Source organism: Nerophis ophidion, linkage group LG14 (assembly GCF_033978795.1).
Source record: "Nerophis ophidion isolate RoL-2023_Sa linkage group LG14, RoL_Noph_v1.0, whole genome shotgun sequence".
Classification (NCBI taxonomy): domain Eukaryota; kingdom Metazoa; phylum Chordata; class Actinopteri; order Syngnathiformes; family Syngnathidae; genus Nerophis; species Nerophis ophidion.
In genome coordinates, this window is record NC_084624.1 from 9,415,755 (window position 1) to 9,442,716 (window position 26,962).

Here is a 26,962-nt window from a genome sequence, read left to right on the forward strand (position 1 = left end):
TAACATCTGAATCGCTCACACTGCCGTCACCTGGAGCCGTCGCCTTTTTTTTTTTTTTTTTTTTTTTTTTTTTTTTTTTTTAGTGCTTCACTCTCAATTTTCCTCATCCACGAAGCTTTCATCCTCCGAATTGCACTTGCTGCTGGTGGCCATGATTGTAAACAATGTTCAGATGTGAGGAGCTCCACAACCCGTGACGTCACGCGCACATCGTCTGCTACTTCCGGTACAGGCAAGGCTTTTTTATCAGCGACCAAAAGTTGCGAACTTTATCGTCGACGTTCTCTACTAAATCCTTTCAGCAAAAATATGGCAGTATCGCGAAATGATCAAGTATGACACATAGAATGGACCTGCTATCCCCGTTTGAATAAGAAAATCTCATTTCAGTAGGCCTTTAAAGTTAAAGTTAAAGTACCAATGTTTGTCACACACACGCATTAGGTGTGGTGAAATTTGTCCTCTGCATTTGACCCATCCCATTGTTCACCCCCTGGGAGGTGAGGGGAGCAGTGAGCAGCAGCGGTAGCCACGCCCGGGAATCATTTTTGGTGATTTAACCCCCAATTCCAACCCTTAATGCTGAGTGCCAAGCAGGGAGGTAATGGCTCCCATTTTTTATAGTCTTTGGTATGACTCGGCCGGGGTTTGAACTCACAACCTCCACTGCAAAAACTAAAATGCAAGTAAGATGAAATATCTCAAATAAGGGTGTTATTTGCTTATTTACTGTCTGATAAGATAATTCTTCTCACTAAGCAGATTTTATGTTAGACTGTTCTACTTGTTTTAAGGGTTTTTGTTACGGCACACACGCTGTCTGCTTCTCCCTCCGCTGCAGGAGCACCTAGAGCAGGGGTCGGGAACATTTTTGGCTGAGAGAGCCATGAAAGCCAAATATTTCAATATGTATTTCCTTGAGAGGCATATAATATTTTTTAACACTGAATACAATTAAATGCGAGCATTTTTATGTAAGACCAACATTTTTAAAGTATAATAAGTCTCTTATTCTTTTTAATAACATTGTTATTCTAAAGCAGGGGTTGGCAACCCGCGGCTCTGGAGCCGCATGAGGCTCTTTAGTGCCGCCCGAGTGGCTCTCTGGAGCTTTTTCAAAAATATATGAAAAATGGAAATGATGAGGGGAAAAAACATATTTTTCGTTTTAATTTGGTTTCTGTAGGACAAACATGACCCAAACCTCCATAATTGTTATAAAGCATAATGTTTATATTAAACATGCTTCACTGATTCCAGTATTTGGCGAACACCGTTTTGTCCAACTAATTTTGGCAACCCTTGAACACACCCTAGTTTGTTTACATGTATAACTTTCTCCGACTTTCTCAGACGTGATTTATGCCACTTCTTTTTCTGTCTCATTTTATTCATTCACAACTTATAAGGTTGTGCATGAATGCACAAAGGTAAGTTTTGTTGATGTTATTGACTTATGTGGAGTGCTAATCAGACATATTTGGTCACTGCATGACTGCAAGCTAATCGATGCTAACATGCGATTTAGACTAGCTGTATGTACATATTGCATCATTATGCCTCATTTGTAGCTATATTTGAGCTCATTTAATTTCCTTTAAATCCTCATCATTCAATTTATATCTCATGACACACTATCTGTATGTAATATGGCTTTTCATTTTTTGCGGCTTCAGGCTTTTTTTTTTGTATTTTTGGTCCAATATGGCTCTTTCAACATTTTGGGTTGCCGACCCCTGTTCTAAAGCCAACCAATAATAAATATAATACTTCTTACCATTAATGCGACTTCTTGAATAGGTGCGATAGAAAACAGATGGTTTTGAATAAAATACATGAGAATGTTTAATATTTTGAACGTTATTTTAAACACTGTGATTACCAGCGGAATAATTATTTATTGATCATGTTAAGCAATGTCAGCTAAGATTTATCTGAGAGCCAGATGCAGTCATCAAAAGAGCCACAGGTTCCCTACCGCTGTGAGCCAAGCAGGACACGCCCCCACGCTCCTTGCGCCAACACAGCCGGTGGCAATCTCCAATCGACACACCTGGGACTAATGAGAGGCGACAGGATAAAGAGCCTCGCCGCTGACTTTTCCTGGTCGGAACGTAGCCCTGTTTACAGTAAGCTCTCACGTCTCTGGCTCCCCTCCTGTGCTTTCTCTTTTGCTCGTTTTTGTCTTCCTCGTACCTGGCCATGATTTTGTCTTTTGTCATCTCCTGTTCCCACAGCCTCCGTGTCTCAGTTGTTGCCTTGCACTTCCACTGTAGATCTTCCCCCGGACTCTGATTGACTTCCCTGATTCTCGACCCCACACCAGGATTTGGACCTCTGACGCCTCTCTCCTGCCCCACGGACCTTGCTCGGATCACAAACCCCTTTTGGATCTTCCCCCTCTGGACTTGGATGCTGCCACAACCAACACGCACCTTCAACAATCCCTCGGTAATTCACAGACACTGGATGTTTTTAAAAAAGGCTTAAAAACCCTTCTTTTCAAAAAAAGCCTTTTTATAGATATATGCATACTAGTTCTAGCTATTAGGCTGTTGTAGTTTTTATTTTTATTATCTTTTTATTATTATTATTATTTTGAATACACTGTGGCACTTTAAGGTTGTTTGCTCAATAAAAGTGCTTTTTTACAAATAAAATCTATTATTATTATTATGATCTAGGCCGAAAATGAGCTTCCACTCCTTGAGAGACCAGCATCCACCACTGATATATATATATATATATATATACATATATATATACAGTATTTCCTTGAATAGCCGCCGGGGCGCTAATTAATTTAAAACCTCTTCTCACTCCTGCGCTTATTCAAGGCATGCGGTAAAAGTAAGCAGGCACTAATAGTTTTAAAACCTCTTCTCACCCCTGCGTGTACCAATGGCATGCAGTAAAAAAATTGTGTGATAAAAAAAAAAAAATTGATATAAAATTATTTTGCGGCTGCGGCCCGGTGGTTGGGGACCACTGCTCTACAACATGTCATCGCGCCCAGCTTTATACGATGCTATCTTCTCATACAAGGTTGCAATGCATACTTGGTCAACAGCCATACCGTTTGCACTGAAGGTCGTGATATAAAACAACTTTAACACTCTTACTAATATGCGCCACACTCTGTGAACCCACACCAGACAAGAAACAACAAACACATTTCTGGAGAACATCGGCTCTGTAACACATTATAAACGCAACATAATAATTACCCAGAATGCCATCCATCCATGACTCTTGGCCAAATTATACGCCCCGCTAGCACCAAACCCCGCCCACCTCAACCGACGCACGGAGAGGGGTTCAAAGAGTGTGGGGCATATTAGTAAGAGTGTTAAAGTTGTTTATATCACAACCATCAGTTTGATCTGTATGACTGTGGAACAAGACCCCTGGTTTACACATAGTAAAAGCAACAAAAAAAAACTCCTCCGCCATTTTGAAAATGGCGACGGGGGAAGCGTCACTCGTGACGTCACAAATTTGACTCGGCGGTAAAAGTAAGCATGCGCTAATAAATTTGGGGAGCGAGTTGGACCCGGCAGTAGTTCAAGGCAGGCGCATTTTACAATCAAGGAAATACGGTATATGTGTATGTATAAGTGAATTATACTTATATAGCGCTTTTTCTCTAGTGACTCAAAGCGCTTTACATAGTGATCCCAATATCTAAGTTACATTCAAACCAGTGTGGGTGGCACTGGGAGCAGGTGGGTAAAGTGTCTTGCCCAAGGACACAACGGCAGTGACTAGGTTGGCAGAAGCGGGAATCGAACCTGCAACCCTCAAGTTGCTGGCACGGCCACTCTACCAACCGAGCTAAACCGCCCCACATACATACATACATTTGTATGTATGTATATATATATATATGTGTGTATATATACATATATCATATATGCAATTGTATATATATATAAATATGTATGTATATATATTTATGTGTGTATGTATGTGTATGCCGTATATTTATACTTATATACACACATATATACATATACATATATACATATATATACATATATACATATATATATACACACATATATACATATATATATATATATATACACACATATATACATATATATATATATATATATATATACATATATATATATATATACATATATATATATATATATATATATATATATATATATATATATATATATATATATATATATATATATATATATATATATATATATAGCAAAAAGGATGCCGTAGTTAGAAGGTCACAGACTAAACATGGATCACTTTCTGTGGTCTAGGAAGACAATTAAGCACAGGAGCAGACAAGGTGGTTTGTATCATGTCTCGCTCCCCCGACATGGTGTTAAAAGAAATGGAGATGCAGACCTTTCCTCTCTCATCTTTCACCCTCAATGGTCACCTGGGAAGGGCAATAGCGTGACGACCTGCCTCCAAGATGACTGCCTGAGGGCTGTCGTGTGGCAAGGAAACCATTTGGGTGACACAGGTCATTAGCCACATGTGCACAGGTGGAAGTCATCCTTGATGTTTGTCATAGGATGCCAACAGGAAGGGATTTTCACATTGAAAATGTCTTCCTCCGGCTAATTTGTTCAAGGCATAACAGAAGTCAGTGACCGTGTTTACGCTGCACACCAAATTTGATTGTTTTTGCCCTCAAATCAATCAATCAATGTTTACTTATATAGCCCTAAATCACTAGTGTCTCAAAGGGCTGCACAAACCACTACGACATGCTCGGTAGGCCCACATAAGGGCAAGGAAAACTCACACCCAGTGGGACGTCGGTGACAATGATGACTATGAGAACCTTGGAGAGGAGGTAAGCAATGGATGTCGAGCGGGTCTAACATGATACTGTGAAAGTTCAATCCATAATGGATCCAACACAGTCACGAAAGTCCAGTCCAAAGCGGATCCAACACAGCAGCGAGAGTCCCGTTCACAGCGGAGCCAGCAGGAAACCATCCCAAGCGGAGGCGGATCAGCAGCGCAGAGATGTCCCCAGCCGATACACAGGCAAGCAGTACATGGCCACCGGATCGGACCGGTGACACATCCATCCATCCATCCATCCATCCATCCATCCATCTTCTTCCGCTTATCCGAGGTCAAGTCGCGGGGGCAGCAATAGACTACAGACTGTGGTGAAGTAGGCCGGCTTAGTCGCGTGAAGAAGCCTACAATATTTGGTTGTGTTTTCCGCTCCGTATGCTGAGTGGCAACATAAGACATATATCTCTCGATATTTTTTCCGTAAAGTAAAAACAAAACACAAAACAGTCCCCAGTTACCTGAGATACTAAGTATGTCATCATTTTGACTTAAATGTTGACTTAGTACGACAAAATAATGACAAAGTCAAATTAATGACTTACTTTCAGTAAGCGTTTCCAATAAGCGTTTAAAAAAAGAGTTAAAAGTGGGCCCACATGCTGACATATGCTCAACTCATCATGCTTAATTTACAGGACAAAAATTAAAAATACATATATTTTTTAATATATATAAATATATATATTTTTAAGGCTTTAATTTAGGCGGTGGCCCTTTGTTGCCTTAACAATAAATCGCTGCGGGAAACCCTGAGATGGATGGATGGATGGATGGATGGATGGATGGATTATCATACTTTCCAAACATATTTTGTATAAATAAAAAATAAATACTTAAATGTCTGCAAGACTTATGATTTTACAGCAAACTACCCATGAAATTTATAAAAATGACAGCATATTACTGTAAATTGAAAAAAACTAAAACATTTTTGCGGTAAAATTCTGTTGACTGAGCGGCCATATTTTTACTGTCAAATCTACGGTTGTTGTTGTTAAGGGTGTATTACTGTAAATGGAAAGACGGTCCATTTGTTTTTACGGTAGACAAACTGGCAGCTAAGTAGCCAGGATAAAAAATATATAATTTTTACTATTTTTCCATTAGCAATATATTGTAGTAAAAACCAATGTCAATTTAACCAATGTCCATTTAACAATTTTACTGTTTTTTCATTTACACACAAAATGTTGCCCAAAAAAAAACCAACAACACTATATTTTACAGTAAAAATGTTGGAAATGTGAAGTTTTTACTGTAAATTTGACAGTCTAGTTAAAACAGTTTATATAATAAATAATGAAATCCGTTGTGGTGAAGAAGGAGCTGAGCCGGAAGGCAAAGCTCTTAATTTACCGTTTGATCTATGTTCCCATCCTCACCTATGGTCATGATCTTTGGGTTATGACCGAAAGGACAAGATCACGGGTACAAGCGGCCCAAATTAGTTTCCTCCGCCTGGTGGTACACTGTAAAAAAAAAATCCTATTTTTATGGTTAATTTAGACTAAATTTTTACTATAATTTTTCCATTTTTTTTAAATAGGTTATAAAACTGTAGAATTGAAGACATTATCTGTAAATAAACAAACCGCCTGTTATTTTAAGTAATATGTAAGTAATGACAAACTATGTATATTTCTTTTTTTTTTACAGAAAAATACCAAATTAATTATACATATCATTTTCTATTTTCTCAAATAACTTTCAAATTCATGTAAAATTACAGTAATTAACTTTCATTAAATATGAAGCTTGTTATATAAAAGTCTATGTCCGTACTAACAATCTAACAGTTTTATATGTAATTTTAAGGTAAATCTTGTTTTTTTAATATTAATGTGTATTTTTACATTCAAGTTGAAAAATATATGTAGCCTGTTACATAAAGGTTAATGCTTATACTAACAATTTAACATTTTTCTCTGTAATATGAAATACATTGGTGACTGCAAGACATACTTGATCAACAGTCAACAGCCATAGACGTCACACTGACGGTGGCCGTACAAATATGCGCCACACTGTGAACCCACATCAAACAAGAATGACAAACACATTTCGGGAGAACATCTTCACCGTAACACAACATAAACACAAGAGAACAAATACCCAGAATCCCATGCAGCTCTGACTCTTCCGGGCTACACCCCCGCAACCACCAAACCCCGCCCACCTCAACCGACGCACGGAGGGGGGCTGTGATGTAATTTCCGCAAAACGTTTCATGTTTTACTTTAATTTTATGGTTTTCGTTTGGCAGCCGTAGCTGCCAGTAGATGACCGTTTTTTTACAGAATTTTTTTTTACAGTGTGGGGTTCTCCCTTAGAGATGGGATGAGAAGCTCTGTCATCCGGGAGGAGCTCAAAGTAAAGCCGCTGCTCCTCCACATGGAGAGGAACCAGATGAGGGGGTTGGATGCCACCCAAACGCCTCCCTCGGGAGGTGTTCAGGGCACGGGGAAGACCCAGGACACGTTGGGAAGACTATCTCTCCCGGCTGGCCTGGGAACGCCTTGGGATCTCCCGGGAGTAGCTGGACGAAGTGGCTAGGGAGAGGAAAATCTGGGCTTCCCTGCTTACGCTGCTGCCCCCGCGACCCGACCTCGGCTAAACGGAAGATAAATGGATGATGGATAATGAAATCCAGGGGCAAATTCATACATTACTGACGGTTAGAATTGGCCCTCTGATGGCAGCCATAATTGACTACCATGTGGCCCTCAATGAAAACCACTTTGACATCCCTGGTTTACATAAAAAATATAATTTGCCTAAGTGGCTGAATAGGACAGATAAAAAATAAATACATTTTAGATAATTTTTTTTAATCGATTAAGAATCGTTACAAATAAGAATCGCGATTCATTCATAAAATACATTTATCAGCCCTATTAGACACTTGAAATACCAGCAGCCGCCAAAAACCTCAGTTTAGATCAGAGTTTTTCGACCTTTTTTGAGCAAAGGCACATTTTTTGCGTTGAAAAAATGCGGAGGCACACCACCAGCAGAAATCATTCAAAAACTAACCTCAGTTGACAGTAAAAAGTCGTTGTTGCAACTGTTGGATATGACTTTAAAGCATAAGCAAGCATGTATCACTATAGCTCTTGTCTCAAAGTAGGTGTACTGTCACCACCTGTCACATCACACCCTGACTTATTTTCACTTTTTTGCTCTTTTCCTGTATATAGTGTTTTACTTCTTGTCTTGCGCTCCTATTTTAGTGGCTTTTTCTCTTTTTTTGGTATTTTCCTGTAGCAGTTTCATGTCTTCCTTTGAGCAATATTGCCCGCATCTACTTTGTTTTATCAATCAAGTTGTTTTTATCTTTCTTAGTGGGGACATTGTAGATTGTCATGTCATGTTCGGTTGTACATTGTGGACGTCGTCTTTGCTCCACGGTAAGTCTTTGCTGTCGTCCAGCATTCTGTATTTGTGTACTTTTGTAGCCCGTTCAGTTTTAGTTTGGTTCTGCATTGCCTTCCCTAAGCTTGAATGCCTTTTCTTAGGGGCACTCAACTTTTGTTAATTTTTTGTTTAAGCATTAGACACCTTTTTACCTGCATGCTGCCTCCCGCTGTTTACAAAATCTACAAAGCAATTAGCTACCGGCTGCCACCTACTGATATGAGCTCTAGACAGCACCGACACTCAACAACACATCATTTGCAGACTATAATTACTGGTTTGCAAAAAATATTTTACACCCAAATAGGTGAAATTGGACAATCTCCCACGGCACACTAGTGTGCCGCGGCACAGTGGTTGAAAAACACTGTTCTAGACAAAACTGACACTCAATAACAACACATTATTTGCAGACTACAATCACTGGTTTGCAAAAAACGTTTTTTTACCCCAAATAGGTCAAATTAGATCATCTCCCACGGCACACCAGATCGTATCTCACGGCACACTAGTGTGCTGCGGCACAGTGGTTGAAAAACACTGCTCTAGACAGCAGCGACACTCAACAACAACAAAATAATTACTGGTTTACAAAAAAATATTTTTCACTCAAATAGGTGAAATTAGACAATCTCCCACGGCACACCAGACTGTATCTCACGGCACAGTGGTTGAAAAGCAATGGTTTAGAAAAAACTTTTAAAACAAATAGTGTGCTTTCCAGTAATAAAAAAAAAAAAAAAAAATCCTGTGTGACATTCTGACAATGAAATTGCATTTGTGTCAAAATATTGGGGTCTGGTTTGAATTATGCATGCAAGTATTTTCCTGTGATTAATCAATGAGCAAAAGTGTGATTAATCTGAATTAACAAATGCAATCATCTGACAGCGCTGGTTAAAATGTGACTGTGTTGCTACTGTTTGGGTCGCCTTAATGTGACGTTGTTATACTTTGACCAAGTGCAGGGTCACAGATTATGTGTAAATTGTGGATATAATGCACAAAATTGCTTCTTGGAATTACACTGCCAGGTGTCTTCGGGCTTATTAGCAATTAAGGGAGAAATATGGATGCTCCCAGTAGGTGTACTAAAATCACTTAACTGTCTAAAATCCAGCGTTAAGCTTCAATTTTGGACACGCAGACACTATTGTGGGACATCTGACTGTTTAAAAATAGCACAATATAGGACTTTTAATGTAACGAGTATTGCTTCAGACTAGGGTTGTACGGTATACCGATACTAGTAAAGTACTGTAATACTAATGAATCATATTCGGTACTATACCACCTCTAAAAAGTACCACTCCCTTATATCTAAACATGCTTCACGACACACTATGAGGATACAATAGCTCACTGCTGTCACAATGTAAACAAATGCCAGCTGACATCCACTGTAATGATACCAAGTACAGGAGCGTATTTAGTTGATACTACTGTCGATATTACTTTCATTTTTTCACGCTTCACAATGCGCCACCCATTTTCGAAGGGAGACAGGTTTGAAATGTAGGCGGACCAGGAAAGTACCCACACTCTTTTTTTACGAAGCCACGCTGTTGTAACACGTGCCGAATGTGGCTTGGCATTGTCTTGTTGAAATAAGCAGGGGCATCCATGAAAAAGACGGCGCTAAAATGGCAGCATATGTTGTTCCAAAACCTGTACGTACCTTTCAGCATTAATGGTGCCTTCACAGATGTGTAAGTTACCCATGCCTTGGGCACTAATGCACCACCATACCATCACACATGCTGGCTTTTCAACTTTGCGTCAATAACAGTCTGGATGGTTCGCTTCCCCTTTGGTCCGGATGACAAGATGTGGAATATTTCCAAAAACAATTTGAAATGTGGACTCGTCAGACCACAGAACACTTTCACACTTAGCATCAGTCCATCTTAGATGATCTCGGGCCCACAAAAGCCGGCGGCGTTTCTGGATGTTGTTGATAAATGGCTTTCACTTTGCATAGTAGAGCTTTAATTTGCACTTATAGATGTAGCGACCAACTGTATTTAGTGACAGTGGTTTTCTGAAGTGTTCCTGAGCACATGTGGTGATATACTTTAGAGATTGAATTTGGTTTTTGATACAGGGATCGATACTACTGTCGATATTACATCGATATTTTTTAGCATCACAAAATCTTTTGTTCTTTTTTCCATTTATCTTATGTTTTTAAACTCAGGAACTACGTCCCTAGACACATGAGGACTTTGAATATGACCAATGTATCATCCTGTAACTATTGAGTATCGGATCGACACCCAAATTTGTGGTATCATCCAAAACTAATGTAAAGTATCAAACAAGATAAGAATAACTTATTATTACATTTTAACAGAAGTGTAGATAGAACATGTTAAAAGAGAAAGTAAGCAGATATTAACAGTCAATGAACAAGTGGATTAATATTTTCTATCACTTGTCCTTAATAATGTTGAAAAAATAATAGGTGTATAAATGACACAATATGTTACTGCATATGTCAGCAGACTAATTAGGAGTCTTTGTTTGTTTACTTACTAATGAAAGAAAAGTATGTTCACTATTTTACTTAAGGACAAAACTGCAAAAATAAACATGTTTAATTTACCCTAAGATTTTTTCTTGAAATAAAGCCAATAATTCCATTTATTTATAAAAGTATCGAAAAGTATTGAAGTACATTTTGGAACCGGTACCAAAATATTGTTATCGGGACAACCCTACTTCAGACATAGCAACCACCACTCAAAGATTTTTCTTGTATGAAGAAAATTAATCAATCAATCAATCAATCAATCAATGATTATTTATATAGCCCTCAATCACTAGTGTCTCAAAGGGCTGCACAAACCACTACCATATCCTTGGTAGGGCCCACATAAGGGCAAGGAAAACTCACACCCAGTGACAATGATGACTATGAGAAACCTTGGAGAGGACCGCATATGTGGGCAACCCCCGCCCCTCTAGGGGACCGAAAGCAATGGATGTCGAGCGGGTCTAACATGATACTGTGAAAGTTCAATCCATAGTGGATCCAAAACAGCCGCGCGAGTCCAGTCCAAAGCGGATCCAACACAGCAGCGAGAGTCCCGTCCACAGTGGAGCCAACAGGAAACCATCCCAAGCGGAGGCGGATTAGCCGCGCAGAGATGTCCCCAACCGATACAGAGGCGAGCGGTCCATCCTGGGGCGGCATAGCTCGGTTGGTAGAGCGGCCGTTCCAGCAATTTGAGGGTTGCAGGTTCGATTCCCGCTTCCGCCATCCTAGTCACTGCCGTTGTGTCCTTGGGCAAGACACTTTACCCACCTGCTCCCAGTGCCACCCACACTGGTTTAAATGTAACTTAGGTATTGGGTTTCACTATGTAAAGCGCTTTGAGTCACTAGAGAAAAGCGCTATATAAATATAATTCACTTCACTTCACTTCACATCCTGGGTCCCGACTCTGGACAGCCAGTACTTCAACCATGGCCATCGGACCGGACCCCATCCACAAGGGAGATGAAAAAGAGGAGAAAAAGAAAAGAAACGGCAGATCAACTGGTCTAAAAAGGGGGTCTACTTAAAGACTAGAGTACACAAATGAGTTTTAAGGAGAGACTTAAATGCTTCTACTGAATAAAGACTCTTTACAAAGTCAAAACTAAAAAAGTTGGTGGCCTACTCCAATTTAAGGTTGGCGCTAATCCCTATTCGATATTTTAGGTCACAAAGCAGACAAGATATAGTTAATGACGTACGTAAAATAATGTTAAAGCATGAGAGGGTTCCGGCTCACACAGGCAACGAATTGGCAGATCAGCTGGCAAAGCAGACATTAATACAAAAGCAGCTCAGAGAGGTACCCGTATCGTTAATTAAAGGAACATCTTTTGAAAGAGTGTCAATTACAGTGGGACACGAGTACAGCAGGAAGAAACGTATACGCAATATCAATCAATCAATCAATGTTTACTTATATAGCCCTAAATCACTAGTGTCTCAAAGGGCTGCACAAACCACTACGACATCCTCGGTAGGCCCACATAAGGGCAAGGAAAACTCACACCCAGTGGGGCGTCGGTGACAATAATGACCCAGTGGGACGTCGGTGACAATGATGACTATGAGAACCTTGGAGAGGAGGAAAGCAATGGATGTGGAGCGGGTCTAACATGATACTGTGAAAGTTCAATCCATAATGGATCCAACACAGTCGCGAGAGTCCAGTCCAAAGCGGATCCAACACAGCAGCGAGAGTCCCGTTCACAGCGGAGCCAGCAGGAAACCATCCCAAGCGGAGGCGGATCAGCAGCGCAGAGATGTCCCCAGCCGATACACAGGCAAGCAGTACATGGCCACCGGATCGGACCGGACCCCCTCCACAAAGGAGAGTGGGACATAGAAGAAAAAGAAAAGAAACGGCAGATCAACTGGTCTAAAAAGGGAGTCTATTTAAAGGCTAGAGTATACAAATGAGTTTTAAGGTGAGACTTTAATGCTTCTACTGAGGTGGCATCTCGAACTGTTACCGGGAGGGCATTCCAGAGTACTGGAGCCCGAACGGAAAACGCTCTATAGCCCACAGACTTTTTTGGGGCTTTGGGAATCACTAATAAGCCGGAGTCCTTTGAACGCAGATTTCTTGCCAGGACATATGGTACAATACAATCGGCAAGATAGGATGGAGCTAGACCGTGTAGTATTTTATACGTAAGTAGTAAAACCTTAAAGTCACATCTTAAGTGCACAGGAAGCCAGTGCAGGTGAGCCAGTACAGGCGTAATATGATCAAACTTTCTTGTTCTTGTCAAAAGTCTAGCAGCCGCATTTTGTACCAACTGTAATCTTTTAATGCTAGACATGGGGAGACCCGAAAATAATACGTTACAGTAATCGAGGCGAGACGTAACAAACGCATGGATAACGATCTCCGCGTCTTTAGTGGACAGAATGGAGCGAATTTTAGCGATACAGAACACAGTGGCAGCGGGAAGAACTGTAAGGGGGAGCACCCTGTAAATAAACACCCAACAGGATTATGTGACAGCTGCAATGAGGTGGAGTCAGTGAAACATGCACTCATTCATTGTGGGGGGGGAAAAAAAAGGATACAACTAAGAGAGAGGAAGGTATGAGAAGGTTACTCCTAAACAGCAACTCGGCAGCAGCCAAATGTTTTAGTGAAGTTTCTAGAAGAGACGGGTTTATGGAATACAATTCTGTACGGGAAGGTACTGTATATATGTGAGGGAGGGAGAAAGGGGGAACTCTAGTTCGCACACAAACACACACACACACACACACACACACACACACACACACCAAATTGTACCGTGTATCCCAAATGCTAAACAAGCCGAGTGCCTGAGACGGCGCAGAATACCATAAAGTAAACAAGACTTTATCTCAGAGTCCGCCCACACGGTTCTGTGGCTGCAACTGACGACAACAAGAGAGGCTCGAGAACCAGTGTTTGACTTTCATGCTATGATGAGAAGGAGGATGTGCATTAATGCAGTGAGCACACAGGATTTTGTAGTGTGTAAATGTGCCTGGTCTACATTTGTATGTGGATGTCTTCACGTGTTGACTGGCTGCCTACAGAGTCCACTACTTACCGAATGCAGTATCAACTGTCTCATGAAGGTCAATCAGTCAATGTTTATTTATACAGCCCTAAATCGCAAATGTCTCAAAGGACTGTACAAACCACTACGACTACGACATCCTCGGAAGAACCCACATAAGGGCAAGGAAAACTCACACCCAGTGGGACGCCAGTGACAGTGCTGACTATGAGAAACCTTGGAGAGGACCTCAAATGTGGGCAACCCACCACCCCTAGGGGACCGAAAGCAATGGATGTCGAGCGGGTCTAACATGATACTGTGAAAGTTCAATCCATAGTGGCTCCAACACAGCCGCGAGAGTTCAGTTCAAAGCGGATCCACGACAGCAGCGAAAGTCCCGTCCACAGGAAACCATCCCAAGCGGAGTCGGATCAGCATCGTAGAGATGTCCCCAACCGATACACAGGCGAGCGGTCCATCCTGGTCTTACTTTAGTAAGGTGTATTAAAGAAAGTGAATATTTCCCAAACACGGCACTATGTTGATGCTTCTCTGAGGCCACTTTTAACGGTAATAGAATAAAAGTAAATGTTAAGGGTGTATTGGTATTGTAGATACCACGGTATTGCGCTTTCAAAGTACAATAATGCCGTGACGTGTGACGGTATCAAACAAAAACTCGTTTTTTTCTAGTGCTAGAGCGTTGGCTGTGTCTGAAAATAACGTACATCTCCTTAAAAATACATGTTTGTAATAAATATGATCAGAACATTTGAGCATTATGTTTGTGTTCAATTACGTCGCAACTGGACTGTTTGGTTCGTCTTAGAAGATGTTTGGCCACTCAACCAAGTACACTTCATTAGTCCATGATAATAGACTGGTCAGATCTAGTCTGAGACTGGTCAGATGTAGTCTAGCGGCTGCTGCCAATATCTTCGTAGGTTTCATCAGTTCATGCTCTTAGATTTAGGTTGGTCAGATGCAGTCTAGCAGCTGGTGCCAAAATGCCAAATATTTATGCTCCAAGACCAGGAGGATGTGCCGGGGCAAGGATGGTTTCGTACTATCATAGTGAGAAAAACAGCTGATTTGATGGAAACAAACAATCCTAACTGTCAAAGCCAACAACAGTCCTTGAACTGTCATTTCCCCTCGTTAGCATTGAGATATTGTGTGGCAGAACATTCGCTGTGGATCGACTACCACCAGTCCAAAATCATTTTTCTCACTATGATAGGGCGAAACCATCCTTTGCCGAGGCACAACCTCCTGGTTTTGAATTATAAACATTTTGGGTTTTGGCACCAGCTGCTAGACTACGTCTGACCAGTCTAGCCCTGACTAATCTAAGTCTCAGACTAGATCTGACCAATCTAAGTCTCAGACTAGACCTGACCAATTAAGAGTCTCAGACTATACCTGACCAATTTAAGTCTCAAATTAGACCTGACCAATTTAAGTTTCAGACTATATCTGACCAATTTAAGTCTCACACTGGATCTGACCAATCTAAGTCTCAGGCAAGATCTAACCAAACTAAGTCTCAGACTATATCTGACCAATCTAAATCTCAGACTACACCTGACCAATTAAGAGTCTCAGACTATACCTGACCAATTTGAGTCTCAAATTAGACCTGACCAATTTAAGTTTCAGACTATATCTGACCAATTTAAGTCTCACACTGGATCTGACCAATCTAAGTCTCAGGCAAGATCTAACCAAACTAAGTCTCAGACTATATCTGACCAATCTAAATCTTAGACTAGATCTGACCAATCTAAGTCTCAGACTAGATCTGACCAATCTAAGTCTCGGACTAGATCTGACCAATCTAAGTCTCAGACTATATCTGACCAATCTAAATCTTAGACTAGATCTGACCAATCTAAGTCTCAGACTAGATCTGACCAATCTAAGTCTCAGGTAAGATCTGACCAATCTAAGTCTCGGACTAGATCTGACCAATCTAAGTCTCGGACTAGATCTGACCAATCTAAGTCTCAGACTAGATCTGACCAATCTAAGTCTTGGACTAGATCTGACCCATCTAAGTCTCAGGCAAGATCTGACCAATCTAGGTTCCGGACTAGATCTGACCAATCTAAGTCCAAGACTAGATCTGACCAATCTAAATCTCAGACTAGATCTGACCAATCTAAGTCTCACTCTAGATATGACCAACTTTAGTCTCAGACTAAATCAGACCAATCTAAGTCTCAGGCAAGATCTGACCGATCTAATTCTAAGATTACATCTGACCAATCTAAGTCTCAGTCAAGATCTGACTAATCTAAGTCTCAGACAAGATCTGACCAATCTAAGTCTCAGGTAAGATCTGACCAATCTAAGTCTCACTCTAGATATGACCAACTTTAGTCTCAGACTAAATCAGACCAATCTAAGTCTCAGGCAAGATCTGACCGATCTAATTCTAAGATTACATCTGACCAATCTAAGTCTCAGTCAAGATCTGACTAATCTAAGTCTCAGACAAGATCTGACCAATCTAAGTCTCAGGTAAGATCTGACCAATCTAAGTCTTAAACTAGATCTGGCCAATCTACGTCTCAGACTAGATCTGACCAATCTAAGTCTCAGACTAGACCAATCTAAGTCTCAGACTAGATCTGACCAATCTAAGTCTCAGACTAGACCAATCTAAGTCTCAGACTAGATCTGACCAATCTAAGTCTCAGACTAGACCAATCTAAGTCTCAGACTAAACTACAATAACTGGATGAATGAGAACCATGAATGAGAACCCTATTAATTATACACACTGTGGCATATGTCCAGTCATGCCAGTTGCAAAAACAGCAGATAAGAGAGGAGACCTGGTGTAGACTCAAGACTAGTCTGTCCCAAAAAATAAGAATGTTCTGAAGAAAGAGAGCATGAAGACTAGAATAATGTACACTATTTCATGTTGTGTGACAATACACCATGTATTGTTCATGATGGGGAGAGTTGGAGTTAAAACTACTTGCTATGCACCAAGTGTCGGATGTGACCCATACATGATGTGTGTGTGTGTGTGTGTGTGTGTGTGTGTGTGTGTGTGTGTGTGTGTGTGTGTGTGTGTGTGTGTGTGTGTGTGTGTGTGTGTGTGTGTGTGTGTGGACAGATGAAAACAGATAGATAGGAGAGAAATGAGGGCTCCTAGTTACCGCCTGTGTTTCTGTATGTCAATGGGCCTGTTGACAGCACACGGTGATCCCCATATGGTCCTGCCGCGCACGCTGATAGTTCGCTCCATGGAGTAGCAGAACCCACAGTTGGTTGGCACACTCATGATCCCCCCCGTCGTCAGCCTCCTCTTCTGGGCTGCTGGCTTCGTCTCCTCCTCCTCAGCTGGGGGCTGCTCTCACGCCTGCGAATCCCGGGCGTCTGCGGGTCGGACGGTCCGTCTCTCTGCGTCTTCCCGGGAGTTGTCATAGCCCCCCCCCCGCCCCCAGGAGGAACGGACTCCGGCTCTAGGAGCGGCGGTCGCCCAGCGGAGCCGGGCCGACTCGGGTGATGCAATCCATGCTGGTGTGTTCCTCTTCAGAGCAACCTCCTGGTGTCAGTCCGGCAGGATTGCATCCCACTCAGCAGTGCTCCATGAATGGATCCCCAAAGTCTTGGCTTCAGGTCTAAATGTGGTGCTGCTGCCCTTTGGATGTGTCTACTCTCTCTCTCTCTCTCTCTCTCTCTCGCTCTCTCTCTCCTGCTCTTCTTCTGTTTCACACTATGCTTTTCGCAGGCTGCTGCTAGACCTTTGAATCACACAACAAACACAAAGCCGTCCTTCCTTTACGTCCAGCGACTCGCTCGGCTGCTGCGGTCACTCACACTCGCCCACGTCTTTGTCGTTTATGTTCGCTCTGTTTGGTCAGAGTTCTCTGCGGAATGCGCACGTGAGACGTATGCGTGCGTGTGCGTCAGTGTGTGTGTGTGTGTGTGTGTATGTGACCCAGCAAGTGTGTGTGTGTAGGGGAGCAAGTTTCAGACTGAGGTCAGAGCTAAGAAAGGGGGCGGGATCCAAGCCAGCAGGGGTTCTGCCTTCCCCAAATGTTCGAGCCCTTTTAACCCCTTCCTCGTCGCTCGCCCACAAACCCCACGCTGTCCCTGTTACGTCTATGGGATCATGTTTTGTTTTGGTCATGTTCGGTTTTGTTTTTTGGACAATCACTTCCTATTTTTGCACTTCTTGGTTTGTTTTGTTACCATAGCAACTCATTAGTTTCAACTGTCATGTCGCGCACCTGTTCAATCACCTGTAATATTTAAACCTATAGTTGCCAGGTGGTCAGCCTGGCGACTTTATCCCTACTCCCTTCATGCCATGCCTGTAAACCACACAGTCCATAGTTTCCCTCCTGTCCATGCCACGTAAGTTTTTTTTTTTTTTATGTCACAGTTATTGAGTTTTGTTTTTTGCCCATAGTCATGCCTTTGTGCTAGTCTTTGTTTTATAGCCAAGTTTTGTACTTCCGCCCTCGTGCGCGCCTTTTGTTTGCCTTTTTTAGTTATAGTGTTAAAAATAAAGGATGTGGCTCGTGCCAACTTTCCTTTGCCTCGGTAAATAAACCACCTCATAGTCCAAGTTTGACAGAAAAAAAAAACTATGGACAGTGTGGTTAACAGGCATGGCATGTAGGGAGTAGAGATAAAGTGGCCAGGCTGACCACCTGGCAACTACAGGTTTAAAGGCCTACTGAAACCCACTACTACCGACCCCACAGTCTGATAGTTTATAAATCAATGATGAAATATTAACATTGCAACACATGCCAATACGGCCTTTTTAGTTTACTAAATTACAATTTTAAATTTCCTGCGGAGTTTCCTGTTGAAAACGTCGCGGAATGTTGACGTGTGTTTGTGACGTTATTGGTTGGAGGGAACATATTAGCCCAGCACCACACACAGCTAAAAGTTGTCTCTTTTCATCGCATAATTACGCAGTATTTTGGACATCTGTGTTGCTGAATCTTTCGCAATTTGTTCAATCAATAATGGAAAAGTCAAAGTAGAAAGGTGGAGGTGGGAAGCTTTTAGCCTTAAGCCACACAAAAACACTGTTTTTCCTTGTTTAAAATTCCCGGAGGTGAAGCTTTACTATGGATCAGAGCGGTCAAGCGAACATGGATCCCGACTACATGTCGACCAGCCGTTTTCTGTGAGAAAATCGTGGTAATAAGATGCCTCTTACCGGAGATCAGCGGAGCTTCTGTCCTGTTGCAGCTTCGTGACTTCCCTCAGAGACTCTGCCGTCAACACACCCGTGGCCACACACCTCCGACTATCAGGTATTATTTAACTCACTAAAACACTTACAACACAATAGGGAGATAAGGTATTTCCCAGAATTATCCTAGTAAATGTGTTTGAAAACATCTGAATCGCTCCCTCTGCCATTGCCTTTATTTTTTATAGTCCTTCACTCTAAATTTCCTCATCCACGAATCTTTCATCCTCGCTCAAATTAATAGGGAAATTGTCGCTTTCAATGTCCGAATAGCTCTTGCTGCTGGAGGCTCACATTACAAACAATGTGAGGATGTGAGGAGCTCCACAACCCGTGACGTCACGCGCACATCGTCTGCTACTTCCGGTAAACGCAAGGCTTTTTTTATCAGCGACCGAAAGTTGCGAACTTTATCGGGGATGTTCTCTACTAAATCCTTTCAGCAAAAATATGGCAATATGGCGAAATGATCAAGTATGACACATAGAATGGACCTGCTATCCCCGTTTGAATAAGAAAATCAAATTTCAGTAGGTCTTTAAATAATACAGGTGATTGAACAGGTGCGTGAAATGACAGGTGAAACTAATGAGTTGCTATGGTAACAAAACAAACCAGGAAGGGCAAAAATAGGAACTGATTGTCCAAAAAACAAAACCGAACATGATCCCATAAACGTGACAGTCCCAATCGCAGGACTAAGTTTAAGGTTTAAGTCTAAGTCTAAAGACGGCGATCACCCTGATTAGCTCTCCAGATGGAGCTTTGTCTCGGACTATATTACGCTATTTTCCGGGCCGTACAGTGCACCAATATGAGATGTAAGTTCAAACCCCAACCGAGTCATACCAAAGACTATGAAAATGGGAGCCATTACCTCCCTGCTTGGTACTCAGCATTAAGGGTTGGAATCTGGGGTTGAATCACCAAAAATAGTTTCCGGGCGTGGCCACCGCTGCTGCCCACTGCTCCCCTCACCTCCCAGGGGGTGATCAAAGGTAATGGGTCTAATGCAGACAATAATTTCGCCAAACCTTGACTGTGTGTGACAATCATTGGTACTTTAACTTTTTTATAAGCCGCACCTACTAGATTTTAGAAAACAATTTTATTTCCATATATTACCCGAACGCCTCCCGAGGGAGGAGTTTAGGGCACGTCCAACTGGTAGGAGGCCACGGGGAAGACCCAGGACACGTTGGGAAGACTATGTCTCCCGGCTGGCCTGGGAACGCCTTGGGATCCCCCGGGAAGAGCTGGACGAAGTGGCTGGGGAGAGAGAAGTCTGGGCTTCCCTGCTTAGGCTGCTGCCCCCGCGACCCGACTTCGGATAAAGCGGAAGAAGATGGATGGATGGATATTAGCCGGACCTGACTATAAGCCTCAGATGTGTACGTTGTGACATGAGTTATTTACACAACAAGGTTTTGTAAATGTTTATTTACATACCTTAATTGTGTTCAAATGGTGCTTGCGACAAGGAAGTAAAAAGGTCAAACAAAAACGAAAGTCATCTTCAGCGTAGACATCTTATAAGTCAGGGGTGTCCAGCAAGCGGGGGCCATTTTGACATTTTTCTATTTTAAAAACCAATACAATATACATTTCGGCCTCCACTCAGGCTTGATTCCGGGGACTCCAAAGTGTTTTTAAAATATTAAAAATGTTTCATTATTTAGTATTATTTTGTTTTATAATTATTCAAGTTTTAAATCTCCAGATCAACATTAGGTCCATCTGTCAATATAATGATTTTAAAGAGTTAAGTTGTATGCTCTTTTCGTCAAAGAAAATAAGCAATATTATCACCCTTTTTTTTTAAGTGGAATATTTGAGATGATATAATAATTGGAGCCTTAAAAAAGTCAATAACTAATAACACCATTGATTTTTGCGCAATGGCACTTGAAAAAAAATCACACTAAAATGATTGGGGATCCTAAAGGGTCCTACTCCTTAAAGTGTTAAAAAAAAAATTATAAATGTTTTTACTGTTTACTTTTAACACAATATTCTCGAGATGAACTTCAGATCCATCTGTCAATTCTAAGTTTTATTGTTGTTAATGTTTTTTGTTTGTTCAATTTAGACACTTCTTTAAAAAAAACAGCTCAGTTTTTTATATGGCAAACACAAAATATGCAACATGTTCCCCAAAAAAATATCTCCAAGTGGAATATTTAATATGACGTAATTGGAGCCTTGAATGGGTCAATAATTCATAATGACATTGATTTTGATTCATTATCAGAGCAGGGGTCAGGAACCTTTTTGGCTGAGAGAGCCAAAAAGCCAAATATTTTAAAATGTATTTCCGTAAGAGCCATATAATTTTTTTTTTTAACACTGAACACAACTAAACGCGTGCATTTTTAAGTAAGACCAACATTCCCAGAGTATAATAGGTCTCTTATTCTTTGTAATAACATTGTTATTCTGAAGCTAACTGTGGAGGGGGCGTGGCCCGCGGGCCTGCAGCGAACTGGGGTGTGCCAGGACCGGCCTCGAAATCAGCGAGAGCTGCGTAGATGGCCCACCTGAGCCTTGTTATGTAATCACCTGTCGCTCTGTTATAAGCAGCAGCCAGGAGGAGAGACGGGGTTGGGGCTGGAGCCAGAGCGCGAGCGAGAACGAAAGAGAAAAATACAATTGCTGGAAAGCAACTGAGAGACTTATTAAAAAATAAAACAATAGTGTAACCCTGAAACGGGCTCTCATGTCGGTGCTTGGTGGTCTGAAGAATCCCCAGGAGGACAAGCCCCACACTAACCAATAATAAATAAATTACTTCTTACCATTACGCAACTTCTTGAACAGGTGCGGTGGTAAACAGGTGGATGGACTAAAAATGCATGAGAATGTTTTATGTTTTGAACATTATTTTTAACACTTATCACAAGTGGAATTATTCATTACTTATCATGTTAAGCAACATTTTCTTGTTACATTTCACCCGTTTGCTCCTTTATATCACTTTTTACGTTTTAGAGATTCTTCCAACGTATTTTTAAAATGCGCCGTGGGGCCGTAAAAAAATTACTTGCGGGCCGCACTTTGGACACCTCTGTTATAAATAGACGCAGCATGGATTGCTACTGCCTACTGGCGCTGACGAGACGCGGGGCCGCCATCTTGGAGTGGTGATTCGCTCCACTCAATGCCCTGTCAGCGCATTTCATTCATCTTACATCACTGAATACCAACGATTTTCACGCGATTTTTTTGTCATACGTGTAAGTATGATAAAGGACACATGTTTTATTATTCATAGTTTGCTTAACAGTAATAGAATATTCTTATATGTTATAAGTCAGTGGTTCTCAAATGGGGGTACGCGTACCCCTTGGGTACTTGAAGGTTTGCCAAGGGATACATGAGATTTAAAAAAAATATTCTAAAAATAGCAACAATTCAAAAATAGTTTATAAATACATTTATTGAATAATACTGAATGTCAGTTCATAAACTGTAAAAATAAATGCAACAATGCAATATTCAGTGTTGACAGCTAGATTTTTTTTTGGACATGTTCCATAAATATTGACGCTAAAGATTTCTTTTTTTCTGAAGAAATGTTTCGAATGAAGTTGATGAATCCATATGGATCTCTATTACAATCCCCAAAGAGGGCACTTTAAGTTGATGATTACTTCTAGTGTGGAAATCTTTATTTATAATTGAATCACTTGTTTATTTTTCAACAAGTTTTGAGTTATTTTTACATCTTTTTTTCCCAAACTGTTCAAGAAAGACCACTACAAATGAGCAATATTTTGCACTGTTTTATAATTTAATAAATCAGAAACTGATGACATAGTGCTGTATTTTACTTCTTTATCTCTTTTTTTTTCAACCAAAAAGGCTTTGCTCTGATTAGGGGGTACTTGAATTAAAAAACTGTTCACAGGGGGTACATCACTGAAAAAAGGTTGAGAACCACTGCTATAAGTGACCAGACCTCCAAGATCAAAACTGGGAATATAATCCCAGATAAAGGGGGAAAAAATGCTCCTCTCCAAGGTTTCTCATAATCCTCCACATTGACATCCCACTGGGTTGTGAGTTTTTCCTTGCCCTTTTGTGGGCTCTGAACCGAGGATGTCGTTGTGGCTTGTGCAGCCCTTTGAGACACTTGTGATTTAGGGCTATATAAATAAACATTGATTGACCGCGTGGGTTCCCCCCGGGTACTCTGGCTTCCTCCCACCTCCAAAGACATGCACCTGGGGATAGGCCCCTCCCACCTCCAAAGACATGCACCTGGGGATAGGCCCCTCCCACTTCCAAAGACATGCACCTGGGGATAGGTTGATTGGCAACACTAAATGGTCCCTAGTGTGTGAATGTGAGTGTGAATGTTGTCTGTCTATCTGTGTTGGCCCTGCGATAAGGTGGCAACTTGTCCAGGGAGTACCCCGCCTTCCGCCCAAATGTAGCTGAGGTAGGCTCCAGCACCTTCCTACCCCGCGACCCCAAACGGGACAAGCGGTAGAAAATGGATGGATGGCTTTTTAACAATTCAAGTTGAAAATAAATACTCACGTTTTCAAATAAATGAAAACGTCGTCGATCAAAAATATTGGTGATTAATTTTGCCAGCACGGTCCAGCCCTACAGAACATAGATGTATGTCAGTATGTAGAGTATGTTCTCATGCACACAAGGTCAGCCGTGGCTGGGGGCAAAGTATTTTTGAAGAGCAGAAATGCGAAAAGTAAATATGAAACTATAGCCGGACGACCTTCCGTGTGCCGCTTTGGAAAACTTCAACAGGAAATGTTTGACATGAGATCAGGAAGATGGGGATCTACAGGCTGTGTTCCCACAGTTTTTTTTTTGGTGTTGAGTTAAGAATCATCCCGTTTCACGAATCAGGGGCCAGGAAAGTGATGTTTGTTGTTTAAGAGATTGAAAAGGGGAAGATTTTAAATGAATGCACAGACCCCAAAGCTTCAAGTTTAGCATTCCATTTAAAGGCCTACTGAAAGCCACTACTAGCCACCACGCAGTCTGATAGTTTATATATCAATGATGAAATATTAACATTGCAACACATTTTAGTTGACTAAATTGCAATTTTAAATTTCCCGCGAGGTATCCTGTTGAAAGCGTCGCGGAATGATGACTCGTATGTTGACGCGTGCTTGCGGTTGTAGCGGACATTTTAGCCCAGCACCACTCACGTCTAAAAGTCATCTGCTTTAATCGCATAATTACACAGTATTTTGGACATCTGTGTGGCTGAATCTTTTGCAATTTCTTCAATTAATAATGGAGACGTAAAAGAAGAATGCTGTTGGTGGAAAGCGGTGGATTGCAGCTGCCTTTAGCAACCAAAGCACAGCCGGTGTTTCTTTGTTTGTTGTGAAACTTTAATATGGAACATGTTTCTCTACCACATGTCAACCAGCAAATTTTTGGATGAGAAAATTGTGATATTAAGTCGGCTCTTACCGCAGACTTGAGCGGAGTTTGCGTCCTCCTGCAGCAGCTGTCAAAAAGGCAGCTGTGACTTTCTTGGCTCCTCCATATGGCTTCCCTCAGAGACACTGGTGGTCACCGCAGCTCTCCGACTTTCCGGTACGACCATATAATCTCACTAAAACACTAGTAACACAATAAGCAGATAAGGGATTTTCCAGAATTATCCTAGTAAATGTGTCTAATAACATCTGTATCGCTCCCACTGCCGTCGCTTTTTTTCTCTTTTTTTTTCTAGTGCTTCACTCTAACTTTCCTCATCCACAAATATTTCATCCTCGCTCAAATTAATGGGGAAATTGTCGCGTTCTTGGTCCAAATCGCTCTCGCTGCTGGTGGCCATGATTGTAAACAATGTGAGGATGTGAGGAGCTCCACAACCCGTGACGTCACGCGCACATCGTCTGCTACTTCCGGTACAGATAAGGCTTTTTTATTAGCGACCAAAAGTTGCGAACTTTATCGTCGATGTTCTCTACTAAATCCTTTCAGCAAAAATATGGCGATATCGCGAAATGATCAAGTATGACACATAGAATGCACCTGCTATCCCCGTTTAAATAAGAAAATCTCATTTCAGTAGGCCTTTAAGTGCAGTTGTTTATAGCTGTAGCTCACATAAATAAGAATATTTCCCAGTTTACGGGAAAAAAATGTTCCTTTTGGATTAGGCGCCTTAGTGGCACTTTCATGGTTTTCTTGGAAACCTTCGGATCGGCCTCAGGAAGCCATGCTCATGTTTGCACTGGAGACCAGCGGCTGGCTCTCTGCCACCTCGGAGACGGCGTGGAGAGACCGGAAGAGATGCGAGGAAGAAACTGAACTGCGTCGGTATGGACAAGATTCCCAGAGCCCTGGCTGAAGGAGCAGGTATTGGACACTTCGGCCTGGACGGATTCTTGCTCATCCAGAGCTAGTGAGCCTACGACGGAGTCGGCTCTCTTCGTTGTATATTTCAGGTCAGGTCCTGTCTCTGGCTGTTTTGCACCTGCTGTAGAGCACCGCAGAGGCCACCGCGTTAATTATATTTATATAGCGCTTTTCTCTAGAGACTCAAAACGCTTAAAAATAGTGAAACCCAATGACTAAGTTACATTTAAACCAGTGTGGGTGGCACTGGGAGCAGGTGGGTGAAGTGTCTTGCACAAGGACACAACAGCATTGACTAGGATGGCGGAAGTGGGAATCTAACCTGGAACCCCCAAGTTGCTGGCACGGCGACTCTACCAACTGAGTTATACCACACCTATGTAAATGGGGCGGTATGACTAAATGTAGGTTAGTGTTGTCACGATACCAATATTTTGGTACCAAAATGGATTTCGATACTTTTTGGTACTTTGGTACTTTGATACTTTTCTAGATAAAGGAGACCACAACAATTGCATTATTGGCTTTATATTTAAAAAAAAACAACTCTTAATGTACATTAAACATATGTTTAGTATTGCAATTTGGTCCTTGAATAAAATAGTGAACAAACTAGACAACTTGTCTTTTAGTAGTAAGTAAACAAACAAAGACTCCTAATTAGTCTGCTGACATATGCAGTAACATATTGCGTCATTTATACACCTATTATTTTGTACGCATTATAAAGGACAAGCTGTAAAAATGGAGTACTAATCTACTTGTCCATTTACTGTTAATATCTGCTTATTTTCTGTTTCAACATGTTCTATCTACACTTCTGTTAAAATGTAATAATCACTTATTCTTCTCTTCTTTGATACTTTACATTGGTTTTGGATGATACCACACATTTAGGTATCGATCCGATACCAAGTAGTTACAGGATCATACATTGGTCATATTCAAAGTCCTCATGTGTCCAGGGACATATTTACTGACTTTATAAACATAATATGATTTTTTTTTAGAACAAAAGAAGATTTTGTAATGCTAATAAACATTGATGTAATCATAGTAGTATCGACGACATACGCTCTTGTACTTGGTATCATTACAGTGGATGTCAGGTGTAGATCCACGCATGCCGTTTTTACAATCAGGAGCTACAGCGTGTAGTGAAGCATGTTTAGCTATTCCTCGTCCTGCAGTGATAATGGTACTTGTAAGAAACTTACTTTGTTGCCATGGAGGCGAGGATTAGTGATTTGGAAGTACCTAAAACACTGCAGATTGTGGATGGATGTTAGCTGCTAGCTAGCTAGCCATGTCTTAATGCACCTCTTCCTGAGGGTGTTTCAGTGTTATAACTTCCCCTGTATCTTTACTTTTTTAGGACAAAATGCATTTGTTCTCCCTTTTCTGTCTACAAGCTGTATCTGCTTGTAAGTACCCTGTGTGTGTGCGCTGCCGAACATGCTCGTCTGCTCGTAAACCAGCAATGACATGACAAGATGACTAGGATGGAGTGGGGGGTCGGTAATTTTTAGAGGCTGTATAGTACCGAATATGATTCATTAG

The 26,962-nt window shown here is 41.4% G+C and overlaps 1 protein-coding gene across 4 annotated transcripts in view; it reads right to left on the reverse strand.

Annotated features, from left to right (window-relative positions):
• The window catches only part of pde4ca (phosphodiesterase 4C, cAMP-specific a), a 154,930-nt gene that overhangs the window by 70,793 nt on the left and 57,175 nt on the right, over positions 1–26,962 (reverse strand). The window contains exon 1 of one of the 4 annotated variants that reach the window (XM_061919792.1): positions 16,989–17,799. The exons of the other annotated variants lie outside the window; for them this stretch is intronic. Coding sequence (XP_061775776.1) covers positions 16,989–17,113 — 125 coding nt within the window. The 5' untranslated portion in view covers positions 17,114–17,799. Of the gene's footprint in view, positions 1–16,988; positions 17,800–26,962 lie in introns of those variants that run through there. 4 annotated transcript variants of the gene reach the window in all.